Source organism: Adelges cooleyi, unplaced genomic scaffold, assembly GCF_023614345.1.
Source record: "Adelges cooleyi isolate 19-005CV unplaced genomic scaffold, UGA_ACOO_1.1 ACOO_flye_CR_arks_rails_tigmint_CR_PRNA_651, whole genome shotgun sequence".
NCBI lineage: Eukaryota > Metazoa > Arthropoda > Insecta > Hemiptera > Adelgidae > Adelges > Adelges cooleyi.
In genome coordinates, this window is record NW_026096352.1 from 4252629 (window position 1) to 4273358 (window position 20730).

Here is a 20730-nt window from a genome sequence, read left to right on the forward strand (position 1 = left end):
AACATAAAATTGCTGGATATAAAAAATGGAACTCTCTAATACCAATCTAAAAGTCTTATTAATTTTTAATATATTTTATGTACTTTTAATTTATAAAAAATATGTTTTAATTTTTATATTTTTGGCTAGACTATTTTTTTTAAAATAATGGTTCAAAAATTTAATATTTATAGTACTTATGTAATTTGTGTGTACTTGGCTCTTTTCAATTTACTAAAATATGTCTTATTTATTTTTTATTTTGACTCGATAGATTTTATATTAAACTCCCGGGTCAAAAATAAGTAAAATATTGATTTAAATAAAAAAAATTAAAAAATTGTACTGATTTTTATTGAACTTACTGGGGTTTTTAACTAAAGGTATTCATTTATTTAGAACTATTTCACTATTCCATAGTTCAATTTCAAATTTTTAATAAAAAAACTATATATTTTTTATTTTTTATAAATCAATCAAATTTTTACTTGTATCTAAAAAAAATTGCTTACACAAAAAAAAATGTTATCTTAAAATATTCAAGATATTTTTCCTGGAAGCATCGATAATGTTCTATTAGATTCCTGTAGGCTGTAAGATACCCAGAAACTAAATGAAACTCCCTAATTTCTTTATGGGGTATTTCTAGGTAGGTATACCTACATATCAACCTCCTCTGGGATACCTATGCTATTCAAGGATTTCAGTAAAATTTCCAAAAATTCGGCTACTTATTAACTATAAAAGCATAAAAAAATAATTTAGTCTAATTTTATCTAAGATATTGGGTAGGTCACTCTTAGCTAACCAATCACCTTGTAATGTGTAAAATAAAGTTATTAGTTGTTAGTTTGTTAGTTAAGTAACAATTTGTATTTTTTATTTAGTCATACAGGTTACCTATAACTATAATTCATAGTTAAGAGGTAGTTGTTCAATATAATATAGAATTTAGGTAATTTATCCCTTTTTTAAATAAAAAACAAAAATGATGCCCCACCAAAGAATAATCCTTTTATATGGCATTTTGTTATGTTTCAAAACTGGGCATTTTTCCTTAATTTCACTACTGAACTTCAGTATTAATTAAAAATAAATTTAGCAATTTGAGTGTAATATTGGATACCAAATAAAGTTCCGTGATAAGCGGAATTTTACAAATTTGAATTATATTAAAATGTAAAAGATTATTTGATATTTTAATGTTTTTAAACAAAATTATTAGTAGCTATAGACCAAATGCGGTTTTAGCCATAAACATACGAGGCCAACCTACTAATTGACTTAGTATGTTTATAATTCTTCAAAGATTATTCTAAATGACGCACTATTTTTATCATAATAATTTTAAGTCCATAAGCAGCTATAAACGGTTCTATAAAATAAAACAATAGGTTATAATTTACTACAGTCGTGATAGGAGACGCACATACCTAATTATATTATGTGTTATCTCTATAGCTAAAATCAACAGTTTATAAGCAATATCGTGTAATTCTCCAATAATCCAATGGCAAATCGTTTTTGTTCTAATAAAACAATAAATTAAAACACGTCATATTGCGTTGTATAATTTATACAGTAAGTTGTAAGTATGAAGAATATAAACACTCAAGATTAGTGCATCCTATTCATAAACAACTATTAGATGTTTAAATTATTAACTATTATACCAAATTATCATGAGAAAATGTACACCCATCAACATTTATAGCTAGTGGACAAAATATGTTATTGGGACCAATGAGTAAAATGTGAGATGGTCCCCTTAAGCACAATATTCTACTTAGTGAGCTACACAAAACAGCAAATGGCTGGGGTTTAGGAAAATTGTTTTTCGATCATTTCGCTAGGTACAACAGATTATAGGTTATATTATTTTTAATTTTATAATTTTCGTCGCTTTTTCTTACGTTAGTTAGAGTTAATTTAGTTGGCGTAGTAGACATATTGTTAAAACTGTATAACATACAATTATACACACTAATGACAACTATTAACATACTATTACAACTATAACTATTATTACTAAACAACAATACAACAACAAATTACATACTAATGACGTACCATTTTTAATTGATATTTAATATTTTTACTATTACTAATATTACTTACTGTTAAACTTTTACACCTTAAGTACAACAATTGAATACATACATAGTTTAAGTAAATACAAATTAAAAAAAAAAACATCAAACCCAAGCCTACGCAGTGTATTAAAATAATTAGGTATATTTAGTGTGTTTAGTTTACTGAATTTCTAAGATTAATAACTTGCATTAGAGAAAAACATGCCAGTATATTAAATTGGTTTTGAAAAGTTAATACATACATATAAGCCAAAGGTGAGAATATAATTGTAAAACGATAAGCGATGAAAACTATTTGTTTTAATCTGGATTTAGCTGATAAGAGTAGGTTCAAGTGCCGATGTAAACACGTTAAAGTTTATAATTAATTATTGTTTATAGTTTGCAATCACCTTCAAAACAAATCATAATGCTACGTTCCAAAAACTTTACGTTTTTCATGCTAGTGAGTAGACAGTTTAGTAAAAAAATAAAGCAAATTTTTTTTTCATTATTAATTTTATATTGTAAAATATGTAATATTTATTTATAATACGTTATTTTCAGTTGTTTTGCAATGGCGTTATGGGCTTTCATTCGTTCATCGTTATGGGCTCATTCATATATTCAACCATACTCTTAGCACAACTTAACGTTGCTGAATCCGAAATACCGCTGAACACCAATCAAGCATCATGGATAGGTAAGCATTTTTGATTATCTGGAGAATAATAGTAGTATTATTTTTTTTTGTGCGTTAATGCAATATCGAAATTCGACTGATTGTAAATATTTCACTGAATCCTGATTGAATATCGTTAAAATACCTTCACAGCTCTTCGTCATAACTAAAATTTTGTTTAACTTACAACCTATTCTATGTACCCATACTGGAAAACAGAATTATATTTACAAGTTTTATTTGAAATCTATTAATATTAAAAACAATTTTTTTAAATTATGTTTTGCAAGAAATTTTTGTTTAAAAATTAACGTTTAACAAAGTGTTGTTTAAATATTACTAAAACATAAAAAATATTATCATTGTATTTAAATTATGTTAAATATTTCAAATATGTTTATAATTGTGGGTGTGCGTGAAAAAGGGATTAAGTCAACGACTATTAACTTTTCAAGAAACGGAAAATAATTTTTAGAAGAACATGTTAGATTGTACATTAGGATAGGATAGACATTTTTTGAATACGATAATAAAAAATCTTATTTTGATATTTTCTGTCTTAATTTCAATTCATAAAAATAAATAACAAAATAACTGTTCTAAGTTCTAAAACAACAAATCTTAGTGAGTTGAGTTTACTATTTCTCTGTTTTTAAATAAAAGGGTTTAGTCAATTTAATAATAATAATATTTTATTAATTAAATACATTTAATATTTTTAGTAATTTCACATTAATAACAATATTATAAACAATTTGAAAGTGTAACAAAATAAAAACTTATTTAATAGACAACCCTTTTTATCACTAAAATAATGGTTCAAAACGATTTAAGTCAGTATAAAAAATGACAAAACTCTTGCTGCAATATTCAATTGTAAATTCAAAAAGATTTAAGTCAACTATTACAAAATACACTAAAGTGAGAAAAATAGTCACTTAACTCACAAAAACACTTCTTTGTTATCTATTAAATAATATACTTTGACTTTAATTATAAACCACAAATATCTTTTCCTGAATTTTTCGGTGTATCTATAACTAATTTTGTACAAAATGATGACTTAACCCCTGTTTCACGCGCACCCATATTAAATAATTTTGTAAAAAATATTTTTGAAACTTTTTGAAAACTTTACTATGACATTCCGTTTGAATTCGGTATACATTCTAAAAATATTTTTAAAACATATTCTATATAAGAATTAAGCTATACTAACTATTATTGTTTTGTTGGTTTATAATGTTGCAGCCAGCATACCGAACCTCGTGTGTCCAATCGGTTTGTTAATTACCGGCATTTTGACAGACAAAATTGGCCGGAGAAGAGCTATACAGACCACATACATACCGATAATTACCAGTTGGTGGATGTTCGCATTCGCTCGAAGTTACAACGTTATACTGCTGGCTAGAATTATAACAGGCTATGCCACAGGTAATTTACTAAAACAGAAATCCTAGATAAATATTGCGAACTTATCGTTAATGATTATTATTTTTTTCTTAAATCGTACACATTTTACTGCCTTAAAGATATATTTGATGTGGAAAGCAGAAAAAACTTACTGCCGGCAAAGATGATTTCGAGAAATACATCTTTTAAGATCGAAAGTATCAATTTATTACTAAGTATTAATAGTTGTAGCATAAAGTCTTTAGGATTAAGGTTTAGATCAGAAAAAAATCAATTTTGGAAGTACCGACAAGACATGAGCGTAAAATAGGGGGTGAGAGGGTTTAAAGACCCTCCACCGTGAAAATACATAAATGTACTAAGTTTATAATAGGAAGCAGAAAAGATTTTCTTTTTTGTCTTTTTTGCATAAATAATAATAATACAAGTAATAAAATAAATAAGCTTTCATAAAAACTATACATAAAATTAACATTTGCCATAAACATTGAAATAGTAGTGCTGCTGCTGAAACAATAGAATGTTCCATAAAAAAAACTGCAGATAACATAATATACAATTTTCTTAAAAAATCTTTAGTCAAACCTTTTATAAAATCCGGTAAGGAAAAACAAAAAATTCACTCCGGTGTATTAAATTTCCATGTTGTTATGTGTAAATGAATTTATTTATAAGCCTATTAATTATCTATAAAGTATTACCTTTGTTTTAATTTTGTTGTAAATTTGTTCAGTACTCATTTATTTATTTATTGGGTATAATATAGTTGTAGTATTTTAACTCAGTGGTGTCATTTCACTCTTTGCAAAGAAGGGGGCAAAAGTTTTGACCGGATCATATAAGTAAAAAGTAAAAATAACTGCTCGTAAGTTTCTTACCGCGTTTTTATAATCTTATATAATTTGATATTTATTAATTTATCATAGGCATAAATTACACAAAATCGATTCGGTATCGATTAGAAAAGGAGGAACAACCGCAACTTCCTTTTCTAAATAGATCGCAAACCCGATTTGGAGTCCTAAGTTTATAACCTATAGTTATAAATAAGTCGCTAATGGCGATTGTAAGAGCAATAATGATTATTTAATAAAAAAAAAATGTTTAAGCTTAACATGGAAAACTTTACGTTTGGCCAGCGTATTCGTCAGCTTCCGGAATGCGGTAATCGTTACTTATAGACATCCGCTCCCTAGATGTTGCAAGCTAATCCGTGAAAGAGACACCTAAACATCTAATACTCTACGTCTACCTTATCCTACCTTTAAAGTTTGGGCAAGTGCGACGAGAAACACCTAGTCATTCTTAGGACATTTGTCGAAGCTGGAACTATCACAATGGTATTACTACCGTTCCAGACTCTCAGAAAGCTGAGTCATCTACCTAAAATGTCGGTATTCTTGGGCTTTAGTATATTCCTAAGAACCTAAATCTTAGTAGCTACTATTTATTAAAATACATTTTTACCTTACTAGTTATTATATAGTTATAAAATAACAATAATCGATCAAAGGGTAGCCTACCTGCAAAAGTGAATCATAATTATAGTTAAACAGTGGCATAATTTGGTCATGTTTGTGGGGGTGGATAAAATAAATTGCATACATTTTACTCATCACCCCCTCCCTCCACCAATTTTTTTTTTTGTATGTATACCATTGTGATATATATAACGTCAAAGGGGGATACGACACCCAAATCCCCCCCCCCCGTAATTACGCCACTATAGTTAATAATAAGATATTTTAACAACATTATGTTTGTGTTAAACAAAAACTATTTTTGTGCAATTATATAGTTTATTTATATATAAAATCCTTATTTTGGGATTTTTCTGACGCTGTTATTATAATATCTGTGACATTGGAGTTCTTTTAAAATGAACATCGCTATTTATTATTATTTTAAAAATAGTTAATATTATTATTCAAATAGGTGAATTATGTACCTATCGCTTTAAATCACTCAGAGTTCCCTAGCCATATTAACATGTTTTGAAAGAAAAACATAATTGAAAACTGTAATAATTAAATAATTTTAACCAAAAAAATAAATATCATTAAATAGTTCAATATAATCTTTATTTTATTAGATTAATAGTCACGCATGCCTAATGTGACCGTTACAGCAATGTTTTATAGATAATTAATAATATAATAATTTTTTAGGCACTATTGCGATGGTGTTCGTATACACAGCCGAAATGAGTCCAACTTCTTATCGACCATTGTTTTTGTCTTTGATTTTCATGCTCTCGGCGTTGACTGCGCTTTTCGAAACGGCGCTTGCCGTGTTCTACACGTGGAGAACGGTAGCGATGATATACGGTGCGATGAGCGTGGTCGTCGCACTAGCCATGTTCGCAGTGCCGGAACCGCCGCAGTGGCTTCGGTCTATGAACCGTATCGAAGAAGCCGAACGTGCCGAACGATGGTTAGGATTGGAACCAGACACTTCGGCGGACGTTGCTACATCAAAGGAGCAGTCGATCGCCACGCCCAGACTAGATGAAACAACGTGGGCTGTGTATACCAGTTCCTATGTCTGGAAGCCTACGGTCCACATGTTAACGCTGTACTTAAGCCAACAGTTCTCCGGCATTTACGTGTTGACGGCGTATACGTCAGAGGTTCTGAGAGACAGTCACGTGCGACGGGATTTCCAAGTGGGCACAGCTTACTTGTCGGTCGGACGCGTCGTCGGCTCTTTTATTTTTACCCTTCTGTCAAACGTCAAAAGGAAAACATTGGCCGTAGTGTCCGGTCTAGGAATGTTCATCAGTCTAGCCGCCGTTCTGGGTTACATGTGCGTGTACGACGACGTCCTCGACCCGCTGTACTCCGACATCCCGTTAGCTGCATTCTTTGTGTACACCATCTTCTCATACGTGGCTGCAGTCCCGCTGCCCTGGAGTATATCTGGCGAACTGTATCCAATGGCCGTTAAAGGCGAGTAAAGAATTCGTTAACATACCAATCATAAGGTTAAGCTTTCTTTATACTTCTAATCATGAACATATAGGACACAATGCAAATTTTAAGATATTTAATTAACTACCTAGTCATTTTCGTATTATAAATAACTTGACTTTTATATTTTTTGTATGAACTAAATAATTCATTAATTCGCATTTTTTTAAAGCTTAGTTTGTTACACAAATTAAAACATAATTTCGTAAACAAACCAAGTGCTATAATATATTCATACACAATTAAAACACTATTAATACATATTCACATCTAATACTCTAAAAAAATTGAAAATGATTTCAAATTCAACATAATAACGGATTCACTCCATGGATTCTAACGGATGTCACACAAACACCAACTCCAGCCAGCTAGTTTGTACATAGAGTTATTATGCCTACTGTGCCGATAACATAAAAAATAAACCTAACACGATAGTGAATGTATATAAATTAATATAGCAACAAATAATAATACAATAATTACGATCCGAAACTTTATTGATAATTCAAAAATGACAATGGTAATTTGTATTGTTAATGTCGAAAAGCAACTACCCGGAGTTATCTTATGACTTATTGCCATATATGTATAAAATAGCATTGAGCGGTCGTCGCTTTCTAGTATCCCTTCGCAGATTAGCATGAAATTCGAGTTTGATCGGTTTAGATCCCAGCTCACATATTTTCTCAATTGAAAAAACCAATATTCTTCAGTAAATTTTGCCACTGCGCAGTCTAATGAAAAATATCCACCTAAGTTGTGCACTATAAGGGTAATGGTTTTCCTCATTGAACATTGTACAAGAAAAAAATATTTTTCTTTATGTTTTCTAAAAAGCAGACCATCGTTGTCAACTAAATATTTCTCTTGTTTAGTTATACCATAGCTGCCTTGTCAAGTATTTGGACAAGTTTTTTAATATTAGCGTCTTTTTGTTGTACCAGCCGAAACACCTATTGTAATATTAAGACTTAAGAAGGTCTACACATCTAGTCTCATTCTCATTATTTCTTCACTCGAGTCTTTATTTGGCCGAATTTGTGCCCGACTAATAGTATCCCTATGTGCGTGTAGGACCCAGGGCCTTGTCGTGGGTTTGAAACATATAAAACCACCGTGATATTGATGCCTTATTAGTCTTATGTACATTTAATTAAACTAAAGCTTTACAGTCAGTAAATATTCTAAACTACAGCTCCAAAAGTAACGGTTTTAATTCCTTCAAACTCTAAATGATTGCAAATATTTTAAGTTACTTGAGTAATAATATTTTTCTGCTAATGTAGTTTTTTTACAAAACTAAGCAACTAACTAAATGTTAGTTATTTTTATCTTATTCTTAGTCCAGCTAATCCTTTACTTCTAGTATCAGTATGTAGCCCTGTCGTCAGAATCTGCACATTGAATAGTTGTATTACTAGATATTAAGTAAGTAATTGCTTTATCTTATTCTTGTATCCAACAATTAGCTCTGCGGCTATAACTGCATACATCGGTATGAACCTCCGAAGAACCCGGCTAGTCCAAGAAAACGTCGGATTTCATGTGCGTACTTTGATCTGTCATACCACTTTCACACTTAAGTATTTAAAGTTGTCAACTTTAAAATATTTTTTATTCTGCATCTCCTAATTTCAAGCTATATCAACATATATTTCAAGCGACCTATCATTACTCTATTTGTACTCTACAGATCTACTGATTTTGCTTTTTGGAATTATTACTATGTCGTCTACGTATGGGACGGGATGTCCGTCATTCCGATTGATATGCTACTTAATTCAATAGGTTAAATAAAATATAAATATCTAAAATTCAATAGAGCCACTTTAAAGGCGCGTCCACACGATATTATTGATTGATCCAGTATTTGCTTACGAAGTTCTAGCATGTTAAGATTGAAACACAGGTTTTTGTCTATTTAATAATGTTTGATCATGGTTTTGTTTTTTTTTAACAGACAAAAAAACACATAATTGCAAATCAATTTAATTGAATACCTTCTCGACTTCGCATCGAAACTAAAAAACTATTATGAAAATTTAGAGCACAATAATTAAGTATTATCTAATAAATGGTTAATTAATAATATTTTAAGGTTTTAAGTAAACGACACTAGTTTAAAATACGTGACTGTGAGCTAACAATGGAAAACCCAAAAAACAAAATATTATAAAAATGTATCCAAAATTACATTCAAGTGAAGTCCGGTTTACACGATTCTTAGCGCTAATCATTAGTAATTATCAGTTGTAAAGAAAGTGGCTTTTCGATGATTACAAATGATTAGTAAATAGAATGAAGTTCTGTCTATTCACACTCTCAATAATTTCATTAATGCTTAATATTATTTTTACCTGCGTTTACATGTCAAGTATTAGTGCGAGTGACAAGACGTACTAATGATAAGTACTAAGCATTGTGTAAACCAGACAATAGCATAACTCAACATTTAAATTAAATTAGCGTAATTCAATTAAGAGTTGACAACTTTGAATAAAACACTGTAAATTTCTTAAATTGTATTCATTTTATTATTACAACTTATATTAACAGGTAAAATGAACGCGATATCCCAGTCGATTGGTTATGAAATCATGTTTGGAGTCACAAAACTATACCCAATAATGGTCTCGGCTTTAGGATTGAAAACAGTTTGGAGCATATACGCCAGTGTTTGTCTGTTGTATACTTTGTACGGTGCTACATTGATGCCGGAAACCCAAGGCAAATCCCTAGAGGAAATTACAGCTTATTTTGATCCCAAAAAAGAAAAGCAACAAGCCGATATTGTGAACAACAGTGTGGCATAAGTCGAAGGCTACATAGCAAACCCTCGTAAGTTGATTTTTGTCACATTTTACAGGTGAAACGAAAAACTAATATGTATTCTTGCAACAGCAAATTGTATTGGCATGAAAAAAAATTGTTATAAATAAATATTAACATAATATTCAAACATTAAATTTCACGCCAGATCATCATTTTATGCTATTTTATTTACTTTATATTGATATAATATATTTTTATAAAGTAAACTCAGTCATAAGCATATACATATTCTAACAAAAACTTAATGTTATTCCTAACTTATCCTACCTTGTAATTACTCAAATTTTACAATAAATACTATTTTTTGAAATCGGATAAATCGCTTTAGACTATAGTTTTGGAGTAATTATGTACACGAAATTTAGACAACATTTTAATGTTATAATATATGATGTCATTATCTTCCAATTACAGTCATCGTAGTGTAGTGGCAAACTAGATCATTGGGCAAGAAGGCGATCGCAAGATTTAGTACTTTAGATAATTTAACCAATATCGCCTGTTTTTATTTAAATAATGGATCTAATTGTATGATTTCCCAGGCCGATATTGGTTAAATTATCTTATGTAAGTGAGTAAATTAAAATAGGCGCCGTCGAGTGCGCAATGTATATTTTTATAGGTACATCAATTTATCGCAGCAGCAGTGCTATATTCACTATATATTATATATTGCTGTATTGTCAATTGACACAAAAATATACTATATTTCTTACTTTTAACAAGCGCAAAGAAACACAATAGAACGAGAGGCTTATTCCACGGGTGGCCAACATACTATGCAGTTCATTGTTATATATATATATATTATGTACTTAACAAAAATAAATAATAATTAGATGAAATAATTTATAAAGATAATTTATAAAAAGGTTAATTAATCAATTAATTTATAAAAAAAATTATCACAAAGCAAAAGAAAATTAAAGAGGAAAAGAGAGAAACTGCTGTTTTTGGGAAAATATCAATTCGATACTACGGAAACCTAATGGTTTTAGTCTTAATATAAATTTTAAAATCTAAAACACACTGTCAAATTATTGCAACTTTATTGAAACCGAATAGATCACATTTAACATTTTGATAAATTAATATTCTAGAGTACCTTGTGAGAATTCCTGTCAAAATTAAAAAAAATTGCCATTGCCTTATCGCCATCAATATTTTATCAGTTAATCTAGTCAACTGAACAAACATACTGGTCAAATTTTAGGGAAACTTTAAATGCGCATAGTCACTATCGGTAGATGTGGGAATTGCATATACATACACGGATAGAATGCTAAGTTATTCTATTTTCAATAAGGATATACATAAATTCTTCTTTTTATCCCGAGATTTGAAAAAAATGTTTAGGAAACCGTACATTGATCATACATTGATAAATTAAAAATGTGAAATCGGGGGAAATGTACAGACTTGGCTGTACCAGACTTTTTATTTTTTGGTACGTCATTTTTAGCTTCGATATAGGGCTGAAAAGGTATTACAATGATATTATTATTTTGTGTTGTGTCGTATATTAAAGTTTGTATACAATTTCCGCAGTAAATATAGAATATTTTTTTGAAATATAAAAAAATCGGAAGTAATAATAGTTATGCTTGAAAACTTATAATACTAAGACAATTAAAATTTTGAAGAAATCTAAACCTAATACTATGTGTGGTACTAATACAGGCTACTTTAATTCATCAATTCTCCTTTATGTTTAAAATGTATATTACAGCTTAAGAGACTTAGCAACTTGTAGTTTTAAAATTTGAACAAAATTTTAGAATTGGTCTACTAAATTTCTACAATATTTAAATAAACTCTTAATCACAAAAACGTATTTCGGCAGCAATGTTACCATCTTCAGCATAAACAACAGTCTGTTATACACAGTCTGTAGGGTTTATTTAAATATTTTATTATTTCATAATATATAACTATAAGTGTTGCTTAAGTCTTTTCTGTATTTCAATATTGGTTTACAGTACAAATATAAAATCGTTGTATAATAATTTATAAAACAACTAAATAATAGCTTATAACTAAAATATTGTGATTCATTCTTGATAACTGAATGACATAATAATGAGTATTATATGTTACAGAAAATTGAACTATACTTTTGACAATTATTTTTAAAAAGAATACCTAACAGCGCGTTCTCTAGGACGTTGACTACGTTACAGTGTTACTGATGCGGCCTCTTAATTATACAGCTTACGGGAAATTTAATTGGTTAATAATTTTCTTATTTAGCCATGAGTAGTTGATTAGTCAAAATTAAGAAAGTTGCTTATTGTAGTAGGTCAAATGATGTAAGCTAATTGATAGAAGAAATTAAACAACTTGACTCGATATCATTACCATTTACGTTTCAAAGGTTGATATCAAAAAACCTAATTTGGGAGGGGGATAGGAACAAAAGAAAAATTTTGGAAAATTGAGATCACGATATATTAAAACACTATGAACAAAAATGAAATTATTAATTAAACCCAGTGAGATAATGAGTGGTCCACGATAAAAAAAATCGCCTTGTATGACTTATAGTTATAATAGGATATAGGCAATACGCGTCAAGAAGTAGCGATAAGAATAAATATTTAGTCATAACTAGAAGAACAAGACAACTCGGACCTGATAGTAGAGAACTATATCTTACAACAAGTGGAAGATTTCAAAATCTTGGGGTGAACATAAATCAACACAATAGTATGTATAATGAAATTAAATTGAGGATATCTGCTGCTAACAAGGGTAAGGGTTATTATATAATTATATAATAACTATAATTATTATACAATTGACTATAAGTAAAAATACGCTATAATTATTTAATTAAACCCAATTTTTGCATCAGAGCAATTACATTTTTTTTATAAACCAACTTTTCTGGAAACTTACTACACAACGCAAGACCTATGTTAAGGGGAACGGAGAGCGGTCCATTTATTTGTTGTTAAGGACCAAAAAGCCTGATAAAATTTTGAGTTTTTGACTACTTAAGATGGTTTGATTTCAATTTTTCAATTATACACGAGTATTTAGCTACTTCACTAGGTTATGTTAGAAACAGAATTTTTAGATTTTGCTTTTTTTTTAAATTGCGTTTTAGTATTACAATTTATAAAACGCTTGACACGTCGGGGTAGCATGTAGATTTACTTGACTTTTAACTTCTAGAGAATTATTTAAAGTATATATTTTATTATTAAGCAGTTAATTCAATAAAATATAAACATTCGGGGAATGAACTATACCAGAAAAGTTCTGAATTTCTACGCTGCTCATGTACTTTCCAAGGTTATTCTAATAAGACCCTAAATAACAAAATCCGTTCATCGGTTTTAGAGATCTGCGTGTCTAAAGACAAATTTAGCTAAAATAGACAATTACTTTCTTGATTTTTGCAATTGTTAAAAATGTATTTTTTTAAATATATTTTTAACTTTTAAAATGATTTTTTTCTATTTTCTTGACCAACTGTTTCTAATGAGCTCAGAATCAACTTTTTATCGCTTATAGTTTATAAGTTGTAACACACGATTTTGTTCAAATTCAAATCATTATACCACTTAAGAATGGAATCCGATCAATCTGTATATTATTATATGATATTAAAGCTAAAACAAATATTTATCTTCTCACTATAAGTGTGTAGCATTTTGTTTCTTTTTCTATTCACAACAAGCTTTTAAAGTTATCGACATCAAATTTGTTTTCATTTCTATTGTTATACTTACTTGATTTTTAAAAATTAAATAATTGAAAATCTGATTCCAACGCAACCCGTTAAAGAAGCCGAACATTTCTTAACGTTTTACATAACTGAAATCGAACCTGCTGAAGTCGCTCATAAAAAAAATGTGTAATCATTTTTTTGTATCGAGTTATTTAGTTCTTATAATTTTTAGATGATTAAAATTATTCTGTAGAGTAGGTGGTTAGATTAATATCGATGTGGCTAGGTTAATACCTCGTTAACCAGTAATAACGAAAAATTATTAATCATTTTCCGAGCAAACAGTTGGTCAATTAGTGCACGAACCTATGCTTTTCGGGTGCAATGTATTGTTAATGGTTGAATTCGAGCGTCTTGTCTGACAACTTGTTTACCGTGCGAATACTTTACGGATTAAATTAACGTTGCTTTGGTAAAAACATTACCAATGAAGAACGTATGATTTTATTCCGGTGGGAATCGGTAACAAACACAGTTGGGTTTTTTCGATATTATTATTATCATGATGATTACTATAACAATTGATATACATATATTATCCAGTACGTGTTTGACCACCAACAGTGATACACGTGTGCCACCAGTGCGATTTTATCAGCTGCCGATAAGCATTTTAGTAGTTACGCCACTTATCAGGTAATATGGACATTATTAAATAATACCGCAGGATCTGTAATGAGCACTAAGAATCAATTAGGCAAATCGCCTAACACTTCAACACCCACGCAAAAACACAATCCAAATGTCATATCAAAACCAACGGGTAACCGAACCCAAAATAACATCACTTCAAAAATACAGCAAACCCCTACCTCTACCAAATCACCAATAATAAACCGCACATCAATGCCGAGCCAGACGGTCGGAATCAACAAACATTACCCCTCCCCGGCCTCCAGCTCCACAATGTCTACCTTTTTCATCAATTCACCGCACGCAATCGGTATCGCAACCGCTAATGAACCCGATACCGAGATAACCGCCAGCATTACGAACACCGCGCTTACAAGCCACAAAGACGGACAAAATGTCTTTACACATATAAACCCAACACAAACAACACTCATGACAACAAATTGCTCTAACAGAAATTTTGCTTCAATAACTGCAAATTATAATTCGCCCAAAAGAAGCCCTCGTATTCAACTCCATCGACGGGGTTCCACAAAAAGAATATATTCTGGCCGTAGGTCAAATAGTGTCACCAAAAAATATCACCTTCGTGTCCAGAATCTCCAATAACCGCTTCTGTATATTTTTATTGAATAAAAGTACATTAGATGCACAGATGGAAAAAACCAAAAGAATTACAATAAACGATCAAGAAATTCAATTACGCAGATTAATCAATCCAGCCAAGAGAATATTCATCTCCAATGTTTGCCCCTCCATACCCAATCAAGGGATACTTAATGACCTCAAAGAGGTTGATATAATTCCCACATCCCAAATTAATTATTTAAAAGTAGGAATAAATATCGAAGGATACGAGCACATAATGAGTTTTAGAAGACAAATGTATATAAAACACGAGGACACAAATAAACTCCCGGAATCACTAGTAATTAACTTAAATGGATCCCAATTTCGTATATTTCTCACCGACGACTCAATCACTTGCTATACTTGTAAATCTACCGGACACACTTCCAAACCCTGCAAAAAAGATATTTTAGACGAATTAAGCACCCAATATAGCACCGATAACCAGTACCCAAAATTATTACAAGTCACCTCACCAAAAGAAGTTACCAAAAGGGTAGACCACTTTCTCCCTCCCAAACCCACCCAAATTCCTGACTCGTCCGACGGCGGCAGACTCATGGATTGGTCACAAGATGACATCTTATCAATTGACACAATAAAAACATCTTCCCCACCTACAGACACCAACTCACCGACGTAAAAAATAAGTATTTCACCCAAGAGAACACGGACCACGTATCAAATCCCTCGAAACATAGTGTACCCCCCATCGTAATAAACGAAACTAACGAAAAAAACAAAAGACCACTATCCGAAACATCTGTTTCACAAAAATCACCTACCACGATTAATATTGCAACTTCTCCTACTGTTAACAATAAGCCCGAGAAAAAGAAAGTCAAAATTAATTCCCGATCCAATTCTTTCTCGCAAGTTGAAGAAAGAAACCTGGAAACCTCATTGGAACCAGCTCAAGAGATTTTTCTCAATACCAATGACGACCCATTATCAATATCTCAATTTCAATACGTAATTGAAAATTTTTCAAATAAGTCGATCAACATACATTCCTTATGCAAACAAGTCAATACAGATATACCCTCGATTTTAAACATAATTGAAAAAGTTCGTCCAAAAATAACGGATAGAGCATTGAAGACCAAACTCACAAGACTATCTAACCTCTTATTTCAAAGCTTGCCACCCCAAGAAGACGATTAAAGTTCTTCGCACTCAAATAGTAAAACAGCAATAAATATTAATATATCTGAATGTGGACAATACTACAGTGGAACATAAACGGGTTTTATAAAAAACTCGACGAACTAAAAATCATATTATCAGAAATCCGACCAGCAATAATATGTTTACAAGAAACTAATTTTAAAAACGATAACACAGGAAAACTACCAAACTACACAGGTTATAGCAAAAACCGAACCGAGGGATTACGAGCTAGTGGGAGAGTAACAATATATGTCAAAACTGAATACCCTAGTAAATTAATCAACATAAATACCCACCTCAAGGTCAGAGCGGTTAGAATAAAACTTAAACGCCTAGAATTAAATATATGCAACATATATCTACCAAATCAACACAGCTTCGACCATATCGACATAACAAATATTCTAAAACAAATACCAACGCCTTTCATCATTACCGGAGACTTCAATAGCCACAACACCAAGTGGGGATCCGAGTCAACCGATAGAAGAGGAAAAGAAATTGATAAAGCATTCGATGACGACAATATTGTAATACTTAAGAGCAACGAACCCACCCATATAAACATCGCAAACGGTCTTATGTCCAACATCGACCTAACACTATCTAACGCATCGCTAGCACAAAGATTACAATGGAAAGTATATAGCAATATTACCAGCAGTGACCATTTCCCCATTATCATTAAATACTTATCTCGGATCCCTGATGAACCTCCCTCCGGTGAAAGGTGGAATTTAAAAAGTGCCGATTGGTCACTTTTTTATGAATTACTTGACGAAGAAATCAAATGTATAAATGATGCCGAGACGGTAAACACCAATATAATAGTACATACATTTACTAACTCAATACTTAAAATAGCAAATCTAACAATATGCAAATCGACTTCTAATAAAAAAAACCCAAAGTACCCTGGTGGAATCAAAACATTAAATCGGCAATTAAAGATAAACATAATGCATTAAGAAAATTTCAACTCTCCAATTCTCAAGATGACTTCATTGAACTGAAAAACTCCGAGCAAGAACCAAATATTTGATTAAAACTATCAAAAAAGCTTCATGGGAAAATTTCACAAGTAGTATCAACGAAAAAGCCGACACCAAACTTGTTTGGAACAAAATCCAATCTCTAAAAGGACTCTATAGAAGTCGCAGAATAAACCTTATCGATAATAATACCGACCTACTAATGAACAACGACCATTTAACTGCTAATAAATTAGGAGAATACTTTACAACAACAGTAGCGATTAAAACTATAAAACCCAGTTTCAAATTTATAAACAAAAATGCGAAAACGAAAATATTCCCAACTATATAGACAATAATCTTACGGATCAAATCCAACTAAATAAATCAATTTCCATCCAAAAACTCAAATACACTTCAGAAAAATGCATAAGTCACGGCCCCGGGCCCGACAATATACCTTACATATTTATTCAAAACTTTGGACCAAATGCCCTAAAATTATTGTTAAAAATATTCAATAGGATCTTTATCGAAGGCTCTTGGCCAACCACTTGGAAAAATGGTACAATTATACCCATCATCAAACAGGAAAAAGATAAATTTAAACCAGAAGGGTATAGACCTATAACTCTATTGAACACCATGTGCAAGATATTGGAAAACATTTTGAACCTTAGACTAACATGGTTCCTAGAAAAATACAACTTCATAGCCAAACAACAAAGTGGTTTCAGAAAAAATAGAAGTACAATTGACAATCTCTTTCAAATTAAACACGAAGTAAATCAGACTCTCGAAAACAAGCAAATCATGGGACTAGTGAACTTGGACATATCCAAGGCTTATGACTCAACATGGAGACATAACATATTAATTAAACTCAATAAAATTTTATCCAAAGACAAAATACTCAATATTATAACCGACTTTTTAAAAGACCGTACATTCCAAGTAAAAGCAAATAGCCAGATGTCCGACGAATTCTCACAAGAAAACGGAGTACCCCAAGGCTCAGCACTGTCAGTAACGTTATTTCTGTTAGCCATAAACGACATTATCCAATGCTGTTCCCTACCCGTAAAATGCAACCTTTTCGCAAACGATTTTAACTACTCATGTCGAAGCAATAATATTAACTCCGTACAAAAATTCCTTCAGATAACCACCAATAATCTAGAAGAATGGGCAGGAAAGACAAGTCTTAACTTCTCTCCAAAAAAATCAAACTGCATAGTATTCACAAAAAAAAGAAAGGTAGGCAAACTTCATATCACTCTCGACGGCATGCCAATTCCCAATAAAAAATCGGTTAAAATCCTTGGTCTTTTCTTTGATCGCCGCCTCACGTGGGCATCCCATATACAATACCTAAAGACCTCAACCAACAACGCTCTAAACTTACTCAAAATACTATCCCACACACCTTGGGGAGGTGATTCCGAAACACTAATCAAAATCCACAGATCTACTATACAGTCCAGACTAAACTATGGATCCATTATGTTCAAATCTGCAACATACTCTATCCTAAAAGCAATTGATACTATCAACAACAGCGGATTAAGACTAACTATAGGTGCTTTCCGTAGTAGCCCAATTTTAAGCATATATAACATAACTGGAGAACACCTTCCCGAGATAAAAAGGGTAGACTTAGCTCCAAAATATATGGTTAGAACAGTTAGAGCCAACTTCAACTCACTCACAGAGGAAAATACTGAAATTCACCAAGAATTAAAAGTAAACGGTATTAACACGACTCAAATAATTTCAAGAGAACCAATGACCCATCCCCCTTGGATAGCTCATTACGCAATAAATACAGAACTAACTTCCCTCCTAAAACCTCAAACTCCTCCCCCAGTATACAGAAGTCACTTTCTCAGTATACTAGAACAATATAAAGACTACCAAAAAGTATACACCGATGCTTCTAAATCCCTAGATCAAGTTGGCTTTTCAATAATATTCCAAAACAGAAATCTATTATTCAAACTTCCAAGCTTATGTTCCATATTCTCGGCTGAAGCAATTGCGATACTCGAAGCAATAAAAAGAATAATACATGAAGAGCACTCAAAACATTTTATTTTTAGTGACTCCCTAAGTACTCTCAACAGCATCAAAAATCAATTCCATCCCGGCGATATCGCAACAAAAATACAAAACAAACTAAACGAAGCCTCAACTATGAACAAACAAATCACGCTTATGTGGGTTCCTGGACATACTGGCATCAAAGGAAATGAGTTAGCCGACCAACAGGCTAAAATTGCCACCCAAAATGCGGAAATAACATTAATACCAGGGTTAACATACGATGACTTAAAAACCCAGATTAATGAGATGTCCAACGACAAATGGCTCCAGTTATGGAAGCAACAAATTATCAAACTGAACACTATTAAAAGTTCCACCAACCGATGGATTAACAGCTCTCTAAAAAGAAAAGATGAAACAATACTAAACCGCATGCGAATCGGACACACGAGACTAACTCATGGTTACCTAATGACTAAGGAAGAAGCTCCTATATGTGTAGCTTGTGGTGTAAGACTGACCGTGAAACACATATTAACCTAATGCCTCAAGTCCGAACAAGACAGACAAAGGATTGGAATCGACGCGACACTTGACACTTCACTAGGACCAGAACCCGAGGACAATGCCAAGATGATCGACTTCCTAAAATCAACTAACTTATATAACTCAGTTTAAAAATTACACATACTCTTCCTTTGTTCTTAATTATTAGAATTCGCAAACATAATGTATACCTATTGTAAATGACTTTTGTTACACCTCATCTGAAACTAATGGTCATAGATGCCAGGTTGTATGTTATTACTAGATCAATAAAAAAAAAATTTTTAAAAATATATTTTCATGATAATACTTGTTTGAAAACAACTTGAATTATTAAATTGATCGTGTGTGTGTGTGTGTGTGTGTGCGTATGGCGGTTGAAAACTAACAGTATATTACATACTGTATTAATATTTTTGGCATTTACATTTTGACTTGAATATAATTTTTGTTTTTACATAAAACGACGTGACGCGACAGTGTTACTTGATAAAAAATAATTAGTGTCTCGTTTTTTTAAACGTGACGTTTTAACAATCTATCAAAACAAAGTTTATAATATAATACCAGTGAGATGGCGCAGACAATGTTCGCGTGCTTGGGTTTAATGACTTAAGTATTGGAATTCGATTTGAAGGTTCCTATATTTGTATATTAAGACATATCCATGTCCCTATGTACTTCCGTGAAGCGGAGGTACTAGTATCAGACTACTGATGAATTCCATTTTTTTACATGCTTTTCTTTAGCTCGCTAACACGTACGTTTGTACAGGTATTATTCAAATCTTCTAAAACTAATTTAACCCACTTCCCGATGTCGTATAGGGCTGAAACTTACACAGACACATATCTTAGATGACAATACAATATCCTGTAATCATATTGGGACTCGGACATCCAGGTCGCCCTACACAGTGTCAAATGTGGAGGTCATTTCACTAAAATTTCATTTTTTTCCAAATCGTCCTAAATTAATTTAGTAACCTAACCGCAACGCACATGTGTCATGACCTTGAAATTTTACACCCAGCGCGCGTAAAAAA

The 20730-nt window shown here is 31.4% G+C and overlaps 1 protein-coding gene across 7 annotated transcripts; it reads left to right on the top strand.

The window, feature by feature from the left end:
* The first annotated feature begins 1405 nt into the window (after window positions 1-1405).
* LOC126844873 (facilitated trehalose transporter Tret1-like) lies at window positions 1406-10105 on the top strand. Of its 7 annotated transcripts, XR_007686647.1 has the most exons (8): window positions 1708-1733; window positions 2454-2517; window positions 2619-2754; window positions 3985-4170; window positions 4269-4346; window positions 6318-7097; window positions 8591-8666; window positions 9678-9795. XR_007686647.1 is itself a non-coding variant. In XM_050583322.1 (7 exons), the coding sequence occupies exons 2-7, from the start codon at window positions 2482-2484 to the stop codon at window positions 9932-9934; spliced, it is 1473 nt and encodes a 490-aa protein (XP_050439279.1). In that variant the 5' UTR covers window positions 1406-1567; window positions 2454-2481; the 3' UTR covers window positions 9935-10105. The 7 variants fall into 7 exon arrangements, 6 of the variants coding, with proteins under 6 accessions (XP_050439279.1, XP_050439282.1, XP_050439277.1 ...); XM_050583322.1 differs by lacking the exons at window positions 1708-1733; window positions 8591-8666 and adding an exon at window positions 1406-1567 and having other exon boundaries at window positions 9678-10105; XM_050583325.1 differs by lacking the exons at window positions 1708-1733; window positions 8591-8666 and adding an exon at window positions 1406-1560 and having other exon boundaries at window positions 9678-10105.
* Window positions 10106-20730: the final 10625 nt, after the last annotated feature.

Excerpts from the sequence above, each read along its gene's own strand:
- LOC126844873 (XM_050583320.1), top strand. The coding sequence starts at position 1,708 with ATGTTATTGGGACCAATGAGTAAAAT. Across the intron at positions 2,518-2,618 it reads ACTTTACGTTTTTCATGCTA|TTGTTTTGCAATGGCGTTAT; the intron begins GTGAGTAGACAG and ends CGTTATTTTCAG. Across the intron at positions 2,755-3,984 it reads CAATCAAGCATCATGGATAG|CCAGCATACCGAACCTCGTG; the intron begins GTAAGCATTTTT and ends ATAATGTTGCAG.